The sequence below is a fragment of the Nerophis lumbriciformis genome, linkage group LG02, assembly GCF_033978685.3.
Source record: "Nerophis lumbriciformis linkage group LG02, RoL_Nlum_v2.1, whole genome shotgun sequence".
Lineage (NCBI taxonomy): Eukaryota > Metazoa > Chordata > Actinopteri > Syngnathiformes > Syngnathidae > Nerophis > Nerophis lumbriciformis.
The window spans coordinates 46,534,149-46,555,364 of record NC_084549.2 but is presented as its reverse complement, the minus strand read 5'-3'; the positions used below and the strand labels follow the sequence as shown (position 1 = coordinate 46,555,364).

The 21,216-nt window shown below is 39.1% G+C and overlaps 1 protein-coding gene across 1 annotated transcript in view; it reads right to left on the bottom strand.

Moving 5' to 3' along the window:
* Nucleotides 1–21,216, bottom strand: part of fancl (FA complementation group L) — a 130,592-nt gene that overhangs the window by 106,533 nt on the left and 2,843 nt on the right. Inside the window, exons 3-5 of the mRNA XM_061963650.1 lie at nt 17,185–17,245; nt 16,772–16,828; nt 13,265–13,362 (exon numbers count right to left, since the gene is read on the bottom strand). Coding sequence (XP_061819634.1) covers nt 13,265–13,362; nt 16,772–16,828; nt 17,185–17,245 — 216 coding nt within the window. The remainder of the gene's footprint in view (nt 1–13,264; nt 13,363–16,771; nt 16,829–17,184; nt 17,246–21,216) is intronic.

The window sequence follows — 21,216 nt, the reverse complement described above, 5'->3', positions numbered from 1 at the left end:
CCCAAATAAGCTAGAAGAAGCTTTTGACAGGGGGTCCAGAGGATAGAATATACATGAAATGATGGAATGATGGAACATGGTAGCAAGTACAACAACAAAAAACAAAACAAAAAACAACGCTATATGATTAACACAAGATAATAGTACTAAAGCAAGCATACACATACATACATACATTCATTCAACCATGCAAATCCCAACAGTAGTCTACCCTACATGAGGCATTAAATATAGGTGGTTAATAGATAAGTTTTTAGTTTATTTTTGAAGTTGGAGAATGGATACAGCATCTTGAGGCTCTCATTAAGCCGGTTCCAAATCTTTGGTCCCCTGCATACAACACTTCGAGCGGTACAATCCAGTAAACGATGTTTCCCTGATATCAAATCTAAGTTACGAGTGTTGTGGGCATGCTGGGGATGGTAGATAGGAACCAAGCTACAGAGCCTTAAATTCAGCCTGTAAATGACTTGATAGGTTAAACAAGCATTTTGATAAATATTGAACTCTGTCAGTCTTAAGAGATGATAATTATGGAATAGATGTCGAGTGGGGGCATTAAACTTGGACCATGACAGGGCCCGTATAATTTTCTTTTGCATAGATTCTAATTTGTGGAGGTAGGTAGGGAAGGTGTTACACCAGATGACATTACAGTAGTTTAGATGTGGTTCAAAGAGAGTTTTATATAGTGTGAGTAGAGCATAAAGAGGAAGATAATGACGAAGGTGAAAGAACAGGCCAACATATTTGGATAATTTGTTTAACAGATGGCTAATGTGACATTTGAAATTGAGGTATTTGTCAATGATGACCCCCAGGAATTTTGTGGAGTACACTCTCTGTATTTCCTGCCCATTGATGTTGATATGGCAGTGCTCAGTATTTGTCCGGTTTTTATTAGAACGAAATAGAATAAAATTTGTTTTATTTACATTAAGTGAGAGCTTATTGCATTTGAACCAGGAATCTACTTTCACAAGCTCTGAATTGACAGTTACTTGTAGATCGTGTAGGCTCCTGTGTGAGGTAAACAAATTTGTATCGTCAGCAAAAATTATTTTATGAAAAGTTTCGGAGGAGTTTACAAAATCATTTATGTATAGGATAAAAAGGAGAGGCCCCAAGATGGATCCCTGGGGAACCCCATAATTTATGGTCATACAGGGTGAATTGTGATCATTGACGCATACACATTGCTGCCTTCCGTATAGGTAAGAGCGGAACCAATCGAGAGGTACCCCTCTGACACCATAGTGATATAGTTTATACAATAAGATCTCAAAGTCTATTGTGTCAAAGGCCTTGGATAGATCCAAAAAAATGCCAATACCGCATTTTCCTTCTTCAATACAGTCATTGACCTTTTCCAAAAGGTCGAGTATAGCCATACAGGTGGTGCTTTTTTTACGAAAACCATATTGGGAGGGGACAAGGATATTTAGTTTTTCCAGAAAGCCATTCAGTCGGTTATAGACCACTTTCTCAAATATTTTTGAAAATGTTGGTAAAATTGAAATTGGCCTATAATTGTTCATATTATTTTTATCACCTGATTTAAAAATTGGGATTATTTTTGCCACTTTGGACATTTTGGGTACAATGCCAGCACTAAGTGACAGGTTTATACAGTGACAGAGAGGATTTATGATCACATTTGCTATGGCTTTCAAGATTTTGCTACATATCCCGTCCACTCCAGCTGTATGTGATGACTTTAGGTCCATAATGATCGTATAAAGCTCATTGATGTCGGTTGGCTGCATGAAAAGGGAGCTAGGGTAGCTGCCTGATAAAAATTCTTTAAAGGAATACCCTGGAGGTTGACCTATTTTACTGGATAGGTTTTCCCCAATAGAAGCAAAAAATGTATTAAAACTATTGGCAAGATCAGCCCTATTTGACCCTGTATCCGGAACAACAGGGGCCTTATGTCCCTTGTTGAGAACAGTATTCAACACGTTCCATGTTCTCCTACAATCCCCCTGCGATGCTTGTAATAGTTCAGAATAATAGTTGCGCTTACTTTTCCTGATAATATGAGTTAATTTATTTCTATAATTTGTGTATTTTTCTTTGTTGACAGTAGTAGGGTTCGAAATATAACATTTGTAGAGTTTATTCTTTTGTCTGATGGACTTTAAGATCCCCCTTGTAATCCAGGGATTTTTTTCTGAGGTATGATTTTTGATAATTTTTTCAGGGATTGTTTCCTGAATAGCATCCTGAATCATTTTAATCAGATGTTCATATGCAGCATCAGGACAGGTGCAATTAAACACAGAGTCCCATTTCCTGGCAAGCAGATTATTATTTAGGTGTAGTAGAGTTGTATTGTTGAGTATTTTGGTTTTACCTTTAGGAGGTGGGGAGGAGGGAGTTTTGCCAAAGTCAAAGAATAGTATAATGGGAAAGTGGTCTGTGATATCGGATTGCACCACCCCTGTCACGAGCTTTGTATTACGGATGTTAGTAATAATGTTATCGATTATTGTTTTTGAGGCATCTGTGACTCGAGTGAACCTATTGATGGTGGGGAAGAAGGAAGAAGAATGTAACGTGTTGATAAAGTTCAGTTTTGCTCCATCGTCCTTGGAAATATCAATATTAAAGTCACCAAGAAGGATGCAGTTTTTGTTTAGTTTATTTAGACTGAGTAATAGTTCATCCAATTTGGAAAGAAAAGTGTCAAGAGGTGAGTCAGGAGGACGATAGAGTACTCCAACAATTAACTTTTTTCCTTTGTTGTTGATCTCCATGAACAAGGATTCACAGAGATCATCTTCTAGGGTGATGTTACATACTTTGGCATGAAGAGTGTTCTGGACATAGAGGCACACACCTCCACCTCTTCCACTGGGTCTATTTTTTACATGTAAATTGTATCCATCCAGTCTAAACAGATCAATATATGAGGAATCAGAAAGCCACGATTCACTACAGGCAATAAAGTTAAACATACAGCTCATATTGGAAAGTAGAGAGACTAAATCAGTGTGATGTTTATTCAGGCTTCTAATATTCAAATGTAAAAATGAGTAATTATAAAGATCATATAAGGACTTTAATTGCTCAGGGTCATAGACATTGCAGTTTATATTATTCTCAATACCAATGCAGTGCTGTAAATCTCCAACTGTGTCAAGGTCTTCAAAACCCATAAAATAATATATGAAAGTAGTCAGGTTTGCCTGCTGGGATGGCATTCAAATAGTAAATACTCATACATGGACACTCCCATTCACACACACTCCTACCATACATACTGGAAAAAGCTGCTTCCATTTAGCATAGGATCGCATCAATCCCCTTCAATGTATGAATATGACATGACATGCCGAGAAAATAAACATTCACGCACCTCCCCCAACCCGCCAACGACCCACCAAATGTCACTCGTAGTCACCCCGATGGGCGTATGAGTCCCACGAAAACGTAACATTTCTTACCAAAAAGGAGAGGTCCCAACTAACAGTCAGGTTTTGGACCAGTTCCGAGGCACATCAGCGCCACCCCGCGGGGTAAAAAGAAATTACGGCCAATACGAGACCAAAACAATAACAAGAATGTCACGTGTGTATCAAAGCCAGGTGTAGCCTGCTCTAATTTCACTTCAGAGAAAGCCAAAACATCAACAAACGCTGTGAACAATATGAGGAACATCAACGCGTGGGATTGTACATATTGACTTTAAAGCGCAACGTGAAGGCGTGGGCTGGTAGATCAGTTAGGAGAGATGTATGTTAATGTTAATGTTACTCTGCTCCGAGAAAGTTATGGTGTGTTAGCTGGCTAGCTAACGTTAGCCTTACCGTGTAGCAAGTCACGTTAGCCGTTTGCCGCCTCAGTAGCTGGCTCAACACCCAAGTTGCAGCTCGCAGCCCGGGTCGCGATGAATGCCTTAGCCTCATCGACCGAGGAGAGGGATCTCCTGCCTGTCTCCACCATGATGGAAAGTTTGGCTGGGTAACGCAGGGCAGGTCTGAGACCTAACTTGAAGAGCTTCGACATGACATCACTGTATTCCTTTCGCTGATCGACAACTTCGGGTGGATAATCCTCAAAGACCAAGATAGAGTGACCACGGAACTTCAGCTTTCCTCTCTTGGACCGGGCTTCCCGGATAATCGCGTCCTTTTCCTGGAACCTGAGGAGCTTGATGATAACCGGTCTCGGTCGCTGGCCTGCTGGAGGTTTGGGGGCGAGGGACCTGTGGGCGCGCTCGCATTCGGGTGGGGAGTCCAGGATGTCCCTGAAGACTTCCACCAGCATGTTGGAGAAGAAAGCAGTAGGTTGTGGACCCTCAATGGATTCAGGTAAGCCAATTATTCTGATATTATTGCGGCGGCTGCGGGACTCAAGGTCTAAAACTTTGACTGCCAGTTTGGTATTTTTGTCTGCTAGTGCTGTAATGGATGTTTCCAGAGTTCGCACGCGGCTCTCCATGTCATTAGCCGTAATCTCAAGATTTAGAAGTTTGGCAGAATTTGCAGATACTGTGGCTTGTACTTCGTCCAGTTTGCTCTCTATAGCTGCGAGCGAAGTTTTGAAATCTTTGGATAGAGATTCCCGATGGGACTCGAGCAAAGTGGTCAAAGACGCCATAGACAGTTCGGGTTCCGCATCAGTCTGATTTCCTCTGGTTTTCGGCATTTTTAGAGGAATCAGAAAATAAACATGTGCAAACAGCAAACTTATTGGTTTAATATGTTGTTAGGAGAGAGTTAGTATCGGCGGATTTAAAGTTAATTAGGCATGAAGGAGCAGACGCGACACACTCAGCCTGCTACCATGTGGCCGCCATCTACAACATCCCCAGTCGAGATCAGTAGTTGACAGTGCACTGCTTCCCTCTCCTTAGGTGGCAGATGGAATTGCTTTGAAGCCGTCCTGAAGTGTTTTCCATGGCTTCTCCAAACTTCTCCTATGTCCGAGTTTGTGCCTCTGCAACCGCCAAAGCTGCACACCGCTTGGCCTGTAGGTACATGTTCGCTGCCTACGGAGTCCAATGAGCCAAAAGGACCCGATGGGACTCCTCCTTCAGCTTGACGGCATCCCTCACCACTGGTGTCCGCCAGGCGGTTCTTGGTTTACAGCCACTCACCGACTGCCTTGCGGCCACAGCTCCAGTCGGCTGCCTCGACAATAGAGGCATGGAACATGGTCTACTCGGACTCAATGTCCAGCGCCTCCCTCGTAACATGTTCAAAGTTCTTTTAAAAGGTAAAAATGTAAACTCTCTTTGATGGAAGACTATCAGACGTTTCCAGCAAACCCTCACAATGCGTTTGGGCCTGCCAGGTCTGTTCGGCGTTCTCCCCCACCATCAGAGCTGACTCACCACCATGTGGTGATCGGTTGAAACACCGCAAATCTGATGATCCAACCACAAAGTCGATCATTATACTGTGGCCTAAGGTGTCCTGGCGCCAAGTGCACATATGGCCACCCTTATGTTTGAATATGCTGTTTGTTGGGGAAAATCTGTGACAAGCACAAAAGTCCAATAAAAAAAACACCACTTTCCAGGTTTCACTGACGCTGCCAATATGAGCGTTGAAGTCCCTCAGTAGACCAAGGGAATTACCTGAGAGATCACTCTCCAGTACTCTCTCTACGGACTCCAAACAGGGCGGATACTCTGAACTATTGTTTGGTGCCAGAGATAGGTATTGATCATATTTTTATGGTTCTGGTTTAACTTTCGATTCTGCTAAACAATTTGGTTCTTCATCAATTATCTTAACGATTTGGGAAAAAGAGAACAAACAGGTAGATTAGCATCAATTTTGTTTAGTTTTGAGGTAACATGACCTCACAAAACCAACAGTGAGGTCTTAAGAGGCACACAGCATAGAAAAAAAAATACTTTTGAAAATCCAGCCATCCATTTTCTAACACTTTTCTTTTTCTGGGTTACAGGGGTGGCTGGAGCCTATAACTTTTGAAAATGCATATAACAAATAGTCTACTGTATAATGCAATAAAAGAAAACATATGTGAAAATTGCGCAAGAATTGTGACAATTTATCACTTCATGCGTCACATGTTCTGTTGTCTCCTTAGTTTCTGTGTCAATTTCCTGGTTAGTGCTCTTATGTTAGTTCCACTTTCTGTCTGTCTCAATGAGCGCCTTTTACCCCCTCACTTGTCGCTGATTGGCAGCCTGGCCACACCTGGTCGTGGTTGTCAATCGGGCTTCTATTTATGCCTGCCTCACCCTCCAGGGAGTCAATGTTACTGACTCAGCAAGCTTCATGCTGTATTTTAGGTGCTCATCCTATGCTGCTATAATTAACACACTCATCTTACCTGCACAGCGTCGTCCTGTTTTCTGCATCTTGGGGTCACAATTACGACAGTCATGCAAGTTTGTGACAAGAATATAACATTTATTAAAAATGTTTAAACTTTTGAAAATCTTTTGTCATCTCCATAGAATTTATACTAGTGAAACTCAAAATATTAAAATGGTTTGTTTAGATTTACAAGGTGAACCTATGATATATATAATATGAAACTCAAGATATTTCAAGCTTTTTTTTTTATATAATTTTTTATGATTGTGGCTTACAGGTAATGAAAACCTTGAATTGAAAATCTCAAAATGTGGGTTCTTCAGAAACTAAGATCGGCTCAAGCTTGACATATCTCACTTTGTATGAGTTTTTAATCACATATTAGTTTCACATTTAAAGTTGAAATGCTGACATGAATGCACTTTTACACAATATTCTAATTTATGAGTTTCATTTCTATAATGGAAATGACTGAATTCAATTGTGGTTGTAGGAAAACATGCAACTTTTCTCTGACTGCAATTGAACATTCACCTCCTAAAACTTGGGAGTCTCTATTCTGGCAAATGGGTTCAAGCTTTTGCCCACAAACTTATTCTCTCCTTGTCCGTCCAGTTTGGTACTCTTCCCTACCGCAGTGAAAGGACAAGCTTGCGTCAGGCAGCAGACATGAAATGGAGCTAGTACTTACTGCACACCTCAGAGCCAGTGAGAATCGGTCTGTCGTTTTGTTCATCTAAATGAGAAGACATTCATTTAAAATTAACAATTAATAGCGCTAACATACGATAGGCGGATGAGTTAGTAGCTGTTGTATTTACGGCAGATGACGTGCTAGCGTTACTGCTGCTCGGATGAGATCGGCATGGTTCAAAAATGTGACTTTCATTTATGATTATTGCATGCTGTATGTTCAAATGTTTTAGCATATTAATCGTATGTCCTCCTCTTAATGAAATAGCAATCTTGCATTTAGAACAAGTTGCGCTGTTGCAACCTTTTTTTTGGAAAATGTTAACCAGACTTAAAAGCATTTGTTTCGTCCGGGCGCCACTGTTTTACTGTCTGACGTCACAACGCATGTACCGGCTATGAGCCGCGGAGCAACAAGTATTGCCACTCCCACCCCTCACTGCTGGGAATGCCAGAGTGCAAGAGAGTACAGCCCTTCCCAAGAATACTGATTCCAGAGTCCTTGGTGTGCGTCGAAGTGAAAAATACTATATCAGGGGTATCAAACGTACGGCTCACGGGTCGGATCAGGTCCGCGAAAATGTTTTATCCGGCCCGCAAAATTAGTTTGCTAAGTATAAATAAGATGAAATTTTGGAATTAAGAAAATGCTGATCTAAATGTGTCCACTGGATGTCGCAATAGCAACTCTTAGTATACCCTGCCACAAGAGTCCACATGACTTTGGAGCAGGCAGCGCCATGTGCCATTTTAAGATCGGAGAAGCAACAATTTCGTGTTTGGACAGTACGTACTTAGTGATAGTAATAATCCAAAATGAAGATCGTTATGTTTATGCCTTGATTGCCAAAGATGTTGTTGGTCATGTAACCTGTGACATTTTCACACCCCAAAAATGCTTTTGATAATCTGCACATTTCGTGTTGTACCAATTTTATTTCCTGGGCACACATAAATATGCTGAAATATTTTGTATCCCCTTCTAACTTCATGTTGTGATTAATAAAGTTAGTCCAAATTCACAAGTTGTGTTGTAGATGATATATGTACAGAATATACCACATGGTTAGTACATCAGTTGAGGAAAATGAGTAAATTACAAAAACATCCTGTAACTTGATTTTTGTATTATATTCATTTCATTTTCTGATAGATTAAAAAGTAACACCAATGAGAGCATTTTAAAACCCTGCCAGACTCAATTCCACCTATTTTACTCATGAACATTATCACATCATTTATTCAGAAAGTATAAATAACGACAAATAAAGATAACTAGATGAACTAGATCTAGCCAGAAGTTCTCCACCTTGCGCACCCGCTTAGGCTCCTTCCCCGCCCACCAGTAAGATGGCGTTCGAGGATCAGGCCGCCAAAGAACCTGCCTTCGACTGCCGCCCAGCTCACAAAGCATCCGACATCTATGGCCCCTCCTATAGGTGGTGAGCCCATTGGAGGGGGGACCCATGTTGCCTTTTCAGGCTGTGCCTGGGGCCACCAGGCGCTGGCCTGGCCCCAGTGACCCGCATCTGGGCGAGGGAAAAGTGTGTTCCTGTTCTTGTCAGAAGTATTTGAGCTGCTCTTTGTCTGGTCCCTAACTTAAGACATTTACACCATCCACAGTTACATAATTTAATTAACCTTGAGGCAGCATACAATTGGGATGCACAAAAAAAAAAAATCAAAGAAAATCGTAACATGATTTTACAGTAACATGTATTTTTTCTGTTAGGTAAGGAATTTAAAAATGTTTAACTTGAAGGAGTTATCCATCCGGCAGCACAGTGGAACATGGGTTAGTGCATATGCCTCACAATACGAAGGTCCTATGTTCGAAGTAAGGGACCTGAGTCTTTCTGTGTGGAGTTTGCATGTTCTCCCCGTGACTGCGTGGGTTCCCTCCGGGTACTCCGACTTCCTCCCGCCTCCAAAGACAGTGGGAAAAAGGGACAAGTGGTAGAAAATTGATTTTCTACCGCTTGTCCCTCTCAGGGTGGCTGCGTTGGTGGAGCCAAACCCAGCTGCATTCGGGCGGAAGGCAGTGTACACCCTGGAAAATTCGCCACCTCATTACAGGGCCAACACAGATAGACAGACAACACTCAAATTCACACACTAGGGCCAATTTAGCGTAGCCAATCAACCTATCCCCAGGTGCATGTCTTTGGAAATGGGAGGAAGCCGGAGTACCCGGAGGGAACCCACGCAGTCACGGGGAGAACATGCAAACTCCACACAAAAAGACCACAAGCCCGGGGATCAAACCAAAGACCTTCTTTGTGTGAGGCACACGTACACACGTTCCACCGTGCTGCTCTATAGGGGTTATGATTTATTTTCTACATTTAAAACACTTTACCCGAAAAACTTGGCGCGATTCTGCCATTATAGTCTTAAGTTGTAGTCACTTAGTTTTTTTTCCGCTATCCTCTTTTTCAGATTGTCAGAAAGCAGCTAGAAGTGTCTGTAAAACAAAATCAGCGCGCTTCTTCTACGGGGAAAAAAGATGGCGGCTGTTTACCGTAGTTGCGAGACCTAAACTTTATGAAAATGAATCTTAATATTTATCCATATATAAAGCGCACCGGGTTATAAGGCGCACTGTCAGCTTTTGAGAAAATTTGTGGTTTTTAGGTGCGCCTTATAGTGCGGAAAATACGGTAAAATAAATACTACACTGCTTCTGAAAAATCCCAGTACTTTTTTTTTTTTACGGACGTCGTTACATTGCTTGTAAGCAAGCAAAGGCGCATGTTTGTCAAAGCACACGCACAAAACACTTACAAGCAGATACAGGGTGTAGACAGAAAAAGTACAAAGAAAATGTTTTAGCTAAAAAATTAATAGTGTTGAAGCTAAAAAAAACTCATGGGTCATTCTGCAAGCAGTGCTTTAAAACATAACCTAGCGGCTAACTTCCATCCCCAGTGTTTTAGCTACTTCGAAATCACTAATCCTTGCCTCCATGGCGACAAATAAGCTATTTTTCTTACAAGTATCATCAGTGCAAAACAAGGAATAGCTAAACATGCTTCACTACACACCGTAGAAGGATACAATAGCTAACCGCTAACAGCAAGCTGGCGCTCCTGAATGTACACAAATGCCAGAAGTGGATCTACACAGAAATCGACTAACACCAAGATACCAAGTGCAATAGCCGTATATAGTTGGTACTACAGCGATCACATAGATATTGTTAATATCACAAAATTACGTTAAATATGACCAATGTATGACCCTGTAACTACTTGGTATTGGATTGATACCAAAATGAGAATTAGAATTATTACCTAAAACTAATATAGATTATCAAAACAACAGAATAATAAGTGCTTATTACATTTTAACAGAAGTTAAAACAGAAACCAGATACATCCATCTATCTATTCATTTTCTACTGCTTGTCCCTCATTATTTTGACAAAATAATAGGAGAAATGACACAGTATGTTACTGCATGCGTCAGCAGCCAAATTAGGAGCCTTTGTAACCCGTTTGCTTACTTACTACTATAAGAAACGTTGTCTAGTATGTTTACCCAACCATCCATTTTCTACCATCGCAGGGCCAATTTTAAAGCTAAAATGTTTATTTTTTTGCAATAAGAAATACATTTTCAATGCATCATAAGATGTTCTGTTAAAACAAATCCAATAATGACAAGTTATTATGGGCCCCTATATCTTAAAATGTATCAAAAAGTATCGAAACACATTTTGGTACTGGTACCAAAATATTGGTATCGGCACAACCCTAGTACCTACAAAGAGAGAGAACAACACCGTCTGGGCTTAGCAGAAAACGTATCAAAGGTCGTAGAATATATTTTTGGGTTGAGGACAGGAGGCCCCAGCTGTTTAAAGGGAAACTGCACTTTTTTGGACTTTTACCATACCATACCATACCAACTTTATTTATAAAGCCCTTTAAAAACCAGCACAGTTGGAAAAACAAAGGGCTGTACACCAAAAAGAAATAGAGGCAAAGGAGAAACTAAAAAATAATATTTAAAACAGAAATAAAAATACACATTGAAAAAGCAAATATAAATTACCCTAAGAACAATTTGTTAGATAAAAAACAGTTTAAAAGTTAAAAACAGTTAAAAAAGTTAAAAGCTAAAAACAGTTTAAAGTCTCATGCTGGGTTAAAAGCTAGTGAGTAATCATGATGAGAGACAAGAACACGTTTTTTGCTGTAGTGACATTGTTCTTGTAAAAGCGAACACTGAGGAACTGTTTACCTCGCGTAGTAACACATTGCCTTGCGACGGTATACTATGGCATCAGCCGTAAGATGGCTTCTGCGTCAGCAGCGGAAAGGCTTTTGAGTTTGTAATGCACACACAAGTAACACAAGTAGGATAGGACACAAATCTGCACACACTGAAAAACATGAACAATCATATTACAATATCTGTAAAGTATTAGCCCACATTTTATGTTTTGTTTGTACAAAGCTAGTTTGATTGTAATTGTACTAACAAGCATGACGTGCTACATGTACCATGATCAATATTATAGTGAGTTACTCGATGTATAATTGCCCGTTTGGTCCATCTGGATGTTTCCAGTTGATTTTTGGAAGGAGGGAAAAAAAGTTTCTACCACTGCAGGGTCACGTCATCTGAATTCAACAGGTACTAACTAACGCCTCCAATCATGTGCTATTTGTTAAATTGAAATTAATTCATTCTCATTTAGATGAGCATGACAAAAAACAGATTCTGACTGGCCCCGAGGCGGGCAGTTCCCGCTCCAGTTCATGTCTGCTGCGAGACGAATGTCACCGAGCAGCAACTTAAGTTTGTGGTCTATTTGCTACAGTAGACACTCCTAATTTTCGGTAGGTGAATCTTCAATTGCCGTCAGAGAAAAGTTGTATGTTTTCTATCAGTCATTACATTATACAGGTGAAACTCAAAAAATGTGAACATCATGTACAAGTCCATTAATGTCAGCAATTAACTTCAAATGTGAAACTAATATATGATATTAACTCATCACATGCAATGTGAGGTATGTCAAGCTTTTATTATCAATTTGATGATCTTGGCTTACACTTTCTGAAACCCCACATTTTCGGAGATTTTCAATTCAGGGTTTTCATAAATGATAAGCCACAATCATCAAAATTATAACCAATAAAGGCTTGACATATCTCACTTTGCATGTAATAAGTTAACATGACATGTTACTAAATGTTACATCTTATGTAATTTCCACATGATTTATTTTGTTAAATTCTACTGAAGAATATTATTTATTACATTTAGGTTTTTTTTTAAAAAGCACTTTTTTTTCTTCTATGCTACGTATGTGACCTCACTGTAGACTTTCTAAGGTCATGCGACCTCTAAACACAACAAAATTGAGGCTAATCCTTTTTTTTTCTTTTTTTCCAAATAAGAATCGATAAGAGAACTGTTAAGGAACCAAATCGTTAAGCAGAATCGAAAGTGGACTTAAAACCAGAAAAATTGAATCAATTCCCATCCCTACCCTTGCCAGATACATAGTCTTTCCGTCGATAATAACATTGTTTGACACTCTCGGCTTCCGTGTGGTCCAACGTTTCATTCTCTCTTCATGCTCGCTAGCTTCAGTTCTTCCTCCGTATTTTCAGATTCAAAGAGACAAGGTTGTGAATCCTTATTCATCCAAAAATTGTCATATTCATCATCTTTTAGGAAGTCTGCCATAATTAGAAAATACACGCATTTGTTGCCAGAAGTAGGAACATATGCATTGGTTGGTGGAAGTAGAACATGCGTTGCTATGGGCACTGAAAACATTTCGTCCAGGAAATAAGTTCCTGTAATGCTTAAAATGACTAAAATACGGTAAACATTGTACATTTTACATATTGTTATGAACGTGTCTGTTACTACATTACAATTGTACTTACAGCGTGTATATAAAACATTGATAGAGAGTTTTGAAGGTGTTTGAGGGCTTTGAAAGCAACATAGGGGACTCCCATTAGCTCTATCTTGCAAGTGTGTTTTTCATCTTTTGAATCCTAAAGATTGTGAATGATAGGCAGAATTCCCTAAAAAGTAATTGTTTTCCTTTAATATCCACTGAAGGGAGGCTCACTGTGCCAAAATTGAAAAACCTCTGTATTTGACAATACAAATACAAGAAAAAAACAAAGCCCACCAGCACAGGAACTAAAAATGCTTGTCAAATGTATTATTCTCGTAATTTGACAATATTGAAAAGTTTGTTCGAAAGCTTGTTGTGCTTTATCCCGAAAAGATTTACTTACTTGTCCCACCCAAGGTTCTCAATCTCGAAAATGAGTTGGGAGTAGTACTGTGGAGGTGGTATTGAGGAGCACTCAGGATGGCACTTTAGAACCACTTCCTGCAATAACAGAAACAATAACACCACTACATTATATTCCATGCTCCCTCTTCCCAAAAGAATCAAACATAAATAAGGCTGAACTCAATCAGCTCTCCAGCAGCTCTAGGTAAACACACTGTCATTACACTTTTCATTCATTGAACAGAACATACTGTATACTATGGGGAGGGATGGGGGGATGCAATGCATGCGACGCCGGTGAACATACTTTATCAGTATCATGCAGTATCATACTTCAAATCTCACTCCAAAAAGCTGTGCATTACAAAACATGCTCATTGTAGCCATTAACTAACAACATTAACTAACTTTGTCATTTTGATTAAAAAAAACTGCAAAACTTGTTTTATTCATATTTGTTTTATACAGTATATTGTGTCCTGAGCTATGTTTCTGATCAATTAGAGTTTATTTAATTTAATCTTTCAGTTTCAAATAGTTTAAGTCAGTCAAAAATGTTTATAGTTTAAATAAGGATACCATTTTTCTCTTGAATTTCATGCAAATTGATGCTATTTTAATCATTTTTGTTATAAACTAAAACAATGTTAATAAAGTTATTGTTTGTCGTAAGTTGATCTGTATTTCTTTCTTTTTTTTTGTTTTTACTGTTATTAAGGATACAATGTTATGCAGAGGTATACAGGTAAAAGCCAGTAAATTAGAATATTTTGAAAAACTTGATTTATTTCAGTAATTGCATTCAAAAGGTGTAACTTGTACATTATATTTATTCATTGCACACAGACTGATGCATTCAAATGTTTATTTCATTTAATTTTGATGATTTGAAGTGGCAACAAATGAAAATCCAAAATTCCGAGTGTCACAAAATTAGAATATTACTTAAGGCTAATACAAAAAAGGGATTTTTAGAAATGTTGGCCAACTGAAAAGTATGAAAATGAAAAATATGAGCATGTACAATACTCAATACTTGGTTGGAGCTCCTTTTGCCTCAATTACTGCGTTAATGCGGCGTGGCATGGAGTCGATGAGTTTCTGGCACTGCTCAGGTGTTATGAGAGCCCAGGTTGCTCTGATAGTGGCCTTCAACTCTTCTGCGTTTTTGGGTCTGGCATTCTGCATCTTCCTTTTCACAATACCCCACAGATTTTCTATGGGGCTAAGGTCAGGGGAGTTGGCGGGCCAATTTAGAACAGAAATACCATGGTCCGTAAACCAGGCACGGGTAGATTTTGCGCTGTGTGCAGGCGCCAAGTCCTGTTGGAACTTGAAATCTCCATCTCCATAGAGCAGGTCAGCAGCAGGAAGCATGAAGTGCTCTAAAACTTGCTGGTAGACGGCTGCGTTGACCCTGGATCTCAGGAAACAGAGTGGACCGACACCAGCAGATGACATGGCACCCCAAACCATCACTGATGGTGGAAACTTTACACTAGACTTCAGGCAACGTGGATCCTGTGCCTCTCCTGTCTTCCTCCAGACTCTGGGACCTCGATTTCCAAAGGAAATGCAACATTTGCATGGTTGGGTGATGGTTTGGGGTGCCATGTCATCTGCTGGTGTCGGTCCACTCTGTTTCCTGCAAAATCTACCCGTGCCTGGTTTACGGACCATGGTATTTCTGTTCTAAATTGGCCCGCCAACTCCCCTGACCTTAGCCCCATAGAAAATCTGTGGGGTATTGTGAAAAGGAAGATGCAGAATGCCAGACCCAAAAACGCAGAAGAGTTGAAGGCCACTATCAGAGCAACCTGGGCTCTCATAACACCTGAGCAGTGCCAGAAACTCATCGACTCCATGCCACGCCGCATTAACGCAGTAATTGAGGCAAAAGGAGCTCCAACCAAGTATTGAGTATTGTACATGCTCATATTTTTCATTTTCATACTTTTCAGTTGGCCAACATTTCTAAAAATCCCTTTTTTGTATTAGCCTTAAGTAATATTCTAATTTTGTGACACACGGAATTTTGGATTTTCATTTGTTGCCACTTCAAATCATCAAAATTAAATGAAATAAACATTTGAATGCATCAGTCTGTGTGCAATGAATAAATATAATGTACAAGTTACACCTTTTGAATGCAATTACTGAAATAAATCAAGTTTTTCAAAATATTCTAATTTACTGGCTTTTACCTGTATATATATATATATATATACGTTAGGTCAGGAAAAAACAGGCTATCCAATCCCTACAAGCCTGCTTCGCAGGTTTCCCTTATATATATATAATATATATATATATATATATATATATATATATATATATATATATATATATATAGGAGGCGGCATGGCGTAGTGGGTAGAGCGGCCGTGCCAGAAACCTGAGGGTGGCAGGTTCGCTCCCCACCTCTTGACATCCAAATCGCTGCCGTTGTGTCCTTGGGCAGGACACTTTACCCTTGCCCCCGGTGCCGCTCACACTGGTGAATGAATGATGAATGAATGATAAGTGGCAGCCTCGCTTCCGTCATTCTACCCCAGGGCAGCTGTGGCTACAAATGTAGCTTACCACCACCAGGTGTGAATGAATGATGGGTTCACACTTCTCTGTGAGCGCTTTGAGTATCTAATAATAGAAAAGCACTATATAAAATCTAATCCATATATATATATATATATATATATATATATATATATATATATATATATAGTCGAGGTTTCTATGGTTTATCTGTTATAGAGCGGTATGACGTCATGGGGACCACTCCCGTAACCACGCTCTTGGCAGCTCGGGGAAACCCTGATGCAGGTGGTGTTATACTGTGTATATGAGGAGCACAAAATGGCACCTATTAGGAGTCATTAGCTGGCCCTTTGTTTCGACATATTATGCAAAAGCAACTTTTCTTACCTATTGGGTCCTACTGTTGTGTATTTGGGATCTGCATAAGTCCAGAAAATGTGCGTGCATCCGCCATTGTTACCCGCATCGTAGTCAATAGTTCCTCCTTTTTCCATGACCTCTTGTGTGGGGCATTCATCCTTCGCTGTTGCCATTTCTAATACAAAGTAGTGTAAAGTTCTAACTTATATCTGTCAGTAGACTCGCTATGGAAGCACTAAATACTACCAGTACAACAAATATGACGGGGAGAGGATGCTGTCGAAGTGGAGCCACATAAAAAAGACCGCCTACAAAACGGCGCGTCCTGAAGGGGCTTTCAGAAAGCAGCTTGAATATGGTCTGTAAAACATAATCTATGCAACATTTTGACCAAAGAACCACCATTACATGTTATGTAGACCACAAAGAACGGTTTTAAATGAAGAAAAAATAAATCATAATATGACCCCTTTAATGCGCCTTTTAATCCGGTGCGCCTTTTGTATGAAAACAGACCTGAATCGATCATCGGCAGTGCGCCCTAGGGTCCGAAAAATACGGTACACGTTATTTTCATCATTAAGCAATATGTCATTTTCCTTCTTACCAAGACAGTCTTCAGTTCCAGTATGAAACTGACAAGATCAGTAGACTGGTGTAGCCTCTGCAAGAGAGAAATAAGGATTAGGCTTGAATTCTATGATCATAAAATGACATTTTTTTTTACTTATGTCAACCATTCAAATCAAACACAATTTTTGATTAATGGAGGCTGCCACCTCTTTTAATAATTAATGATAGCTTAAAGGCTGCAAACATAATGAACTTTGCAGCTTGAGGTGAAATATCAATCTCATGCAAATAACCCCGAGGGTCCACATAACAAATAGACATTTTCCAGGTGGCGTTAATTAAACCGTGAAAAATATGTTCCTCTTATGAGTGAAGCATGCCTGATGGTTGGAAGAGAACAATACCAAGTATGATACAGTCAACACAAAAGAGGTACCAAAAGATTACCTGTTTCACTGTGTGTTCATACCCACGCAACAGGTGTTTTAACTTCCAACAGCAATGCAGCCTGCAAGAACCAGAATGTACAGTTAACAGTTACTACTACTAACATGATGTGAGTGTATATAAATTACTGTGGCAAAACTTTTATCCAGATCAGACTAATATAACTGATTTGTCCTTAGCCTATGTCCCACCTACTTACAAAGTTAGGTGCTGGGTTTTGTGCAATCCCGTCTGCCCTACTATTTCTTTTTACAACTGTGTAAAAATGACTCTTGTAAAAATGGTAAACAAAACAATAGAACTTTTGCACAATATCGTATTGTATTGCGCGTTAGTGTGTGGGTATACAACATATCTCTAACAATTTTCAAAAACAAGAATTGGTTGCACAAGTTTGAATTTATTTAGAGTTCTCTGTAATTTACATAAGGTCCAAATTATGTAAATTACTGTATGATCCAAATACTGTGTACACATACACTCTCACTAATACGACTTTAACTAATAATATTTAAAGGGGCTGTTTGCAACGTTTACACGGATGCCGAGACACTGTCTTTCCAATGGTGTTTAAGCATTATATCCCCCCCTCTTACGGCTTTAGTAGGTAATAGAGTTGTACGGTATACCGGTATTGGTATACTACCGCGATACTAATGAATTATATTCGGTAGTATACCGCCTCTAAAAAGTACCGGGCCAAACACCACCCTGCCCCCCCACCGTTGTCACGTCGTGTCATTGTTGGTTTTACGAGCAGAGAAGCATGTTCGACAGCGAACAATCACGGAGTACTTACAAGCCAACACGGTGTGTAGACAAAAAAGGAAGAACGGACGCATTTTGGCTTAAAAACTAACGGTAAAGGTGAAGCTATAACACTGAAACGCCCTCAGGAAGAGGTGTTTTAAAACATGGCTAGCTAGCTAGCGGCTAAAGTCCTGCCGCAGTCTGCAGTGTTTTAGCAACTTCTAAATCACTAATCCTCGCCTCCATGGCGACAAATAAAGTAGGTTTCTTACAAGTATCATCCGTGCAGGACGAGGAATAGCTAAACATGCTTTACACACTGTAGCTCACCAGCATCAAAATTTAAACAAATGCCATGGGTGGATCTACACCTGACATCCACTGTAATGATACAAAGTACAGGAGCGTATCTCTTCGATACTACTATGATTACATCTATATTTTTTATCGTCACAAAATCTTTTTTTTTTTTTTTTTTTAATGTATATCATTTAAACTCAGGAAATATGTCCCTGCACACATGAGGACTTTGAATATGACCAATGTATGATCCTGTAACGACTTGATATCGGATTGATACCTAAATGTGTGGTATCATCCAAAACTAATGTAAAGTATCAAACAACAGAAGAATAAGTGATTGTTACATTTTAACAAAAGTGTAGATAGAACATGTTAAAACAGAAAGTAAGCAAATATTAACATTAAATAGTAGATTAATAATTCATTTTCTACCACTTGTCCTTATTAATTTATATAAAATAATAGAATGGAAAAAGACACAATATGTTACTGCATATGTCAGCAGACTAATTAGGAGCGTTTGTTTGCTTACTTACTACTAAAAGAAAAGTTGTCTTGTATGTTCACTATTTTATTTAAGGACAAACTTGCAATAAGAAACATATGTTTGATGTACAATAAGATGTTTTGTTAAAATAAAGCCAATAATGCAATTGTTGTGGTCCCTTTATTTAGAAAAGCATCGAAAAGTACCGAAAAGTATCGAAATACATTTTGGTACCGGTCCCAAAATATTGGTATCGGGGCAACACTAGTAGGTAATGACGTAAACTCTGCTTTGTATGTTGTTAGTTAACTACAGCAATTTAGCTAAGTTTCTCTACTAAAATGAGCTATCATTTTTTGTGTAGCCTACCAGAACAACGTGACTGCAAATTATCAGTTGCTTCTCTGGGACTGCTTTTGTGTATGTATGTTGGAGACAGCAGTGAGTGACAAGCCTAAACGCCAGACAAATTCCTCAGACCGACGAGCAATTTCTAGTCAATAGGTAATTGTGAAATATATAGACATTTTAAAAATATACATATTAGGGCTGCAACTAATGACTATCTTAACAATTAGTCATCTAATCGGATTATAAAGTGTACATATATTTAGAGGTTCTAATTTACAATCGACTTTTACATTCAGCTTGAGATTTTTTAGGCATGTGCTTACGAACAACAAAGATGACTAATTCATTAATGAATATTTATACTGTAACTATTCTGCTCTTTAGGCTGTTACAAAATAAAAATAACTATTACACTTTTGTTAATTTAAAAGTGAGGACAGGCAAAGTGCTCCAAAAAAGTAGCATTTTTATGTAAAAAAAAAAAAAAAAAAGGAGTTAAAATAGCAGAAATAACAACAAATGATGAAACATCACAAGTATCTAACTTCCTCAAAAAGAAAAAATCATTTTATGATTGTTTTAAAGAGGTGCACACAGGTACATTATTGGTTATTGAATAACTCCTGGCATTTTTAGCAATTGAATATTCTTAATGTATATATTTGTATGATTGATTAATTCTTAACATTTTAGCTCTCTATAAATTGTATGTTTAATCTTATGATACCTGCGCATCGATGTGTGTGTGCGTGTGTGTGTGTTTAACATGTGTCATTACGCCTTTCTTCATTGCATTGCAAATTGTTCACTGCATTGCAAATTGACGCTGCTTTCAAAAATACTTGAATTGAATTGAACAAAGGCTGACTTTGGCAAAAATTATAGTTAAATAGTTATACTTAATTTAAAGTTAATTATACATACAACTTTGTCTCTCATTTGTTAGCTAGTTAGCAAGGGCGCATTTTAGTTTAAAAATTAAAGATAAAAGTAAGGTTAAAACACTGACATGCCCTCAGGAAGAGGTGTTTTAAAACATGGTTAGCCAGCTAGCGTTTAACGTCCATCCGCAGTTGGCAGTATTTTAGCTACAAACCCCGTTTCCATATGAGTTGGGAAATTGTGTTAGATGTAAATATAAACGGAATACAATGATTTGCAAATCCTTTTCAACCCATATTCAATTGAATGCACTACAAAGACAAGATATTTGATGTTCAAACTCATAAACTTTTTTTTTTTTTGCAAATAATAATTAACTTAGAATTTCATGGCTGCAACATATGCCAAAGTAGTTGGGAAAGGGCATGTTCACCACTGTGTTACATGGCCTTTCCTTTTAACAACACTCAGTAAACGTTTGGGAACTGAGGAGACACATTTTTTAAGCTTCTCAGGTGGAATTCTTTCCCATTCTTGCTTAATGTACAGCTTAAGTTGTTCAACAGTCCGGGGGTCTCCGTTGTGGTATTTTAGGCTTCATAATGCGCCACACATTTTCAATGGGAGACAGGTCTGGACTACAGGCAGGCCAGTCTAGTACCTGCACTTTTTTACTATGAAGCCACGTTGATGTAACACGTGGCTTGGCATTGTCTTGCTGAAATAAGCAGGGGTGTCCATGGTAACGTTGCTTGGATGGCAACATATGTTGCTCCAAACCCTGTATGTACCTTTCAGCATTAATGGCGCCTACACAGATGTGTAAGTTACCCATGTCTTGGGCACTAATACACTCTCATACCATCACAGATGCTGGCTTTTCAACTTTGCGCCTATAACAATCCGGATGGTTCTTTTCCTCTTTGGTCCGGAGGACACGACGTCCACAGTTTCCAAAAACAATTTGAAATGTGGACTCGTCAGACCACAGAACACTTTTCCACTTTGTATCAGTCCATCTTAGATGAGCTCAGGCCCAGCGAAGCCGACGGCGTTTTTGGGTGTTAAATGGTTTTCGCCTTGCATAGGAGAGTTTTAACTTGCACTTGCAGATGTAGCGACCAACTATAGTTACTGACAGTGGGTTTCTGAAGTGTTCCTGAGCCCATGCGGTGATATCCTTTACACACTGATGTCACTTGTTGATGCAGTACAGCCTGAGGGATCGAAGGTCACGGGCTTAGCTGCTTACGTGCAGT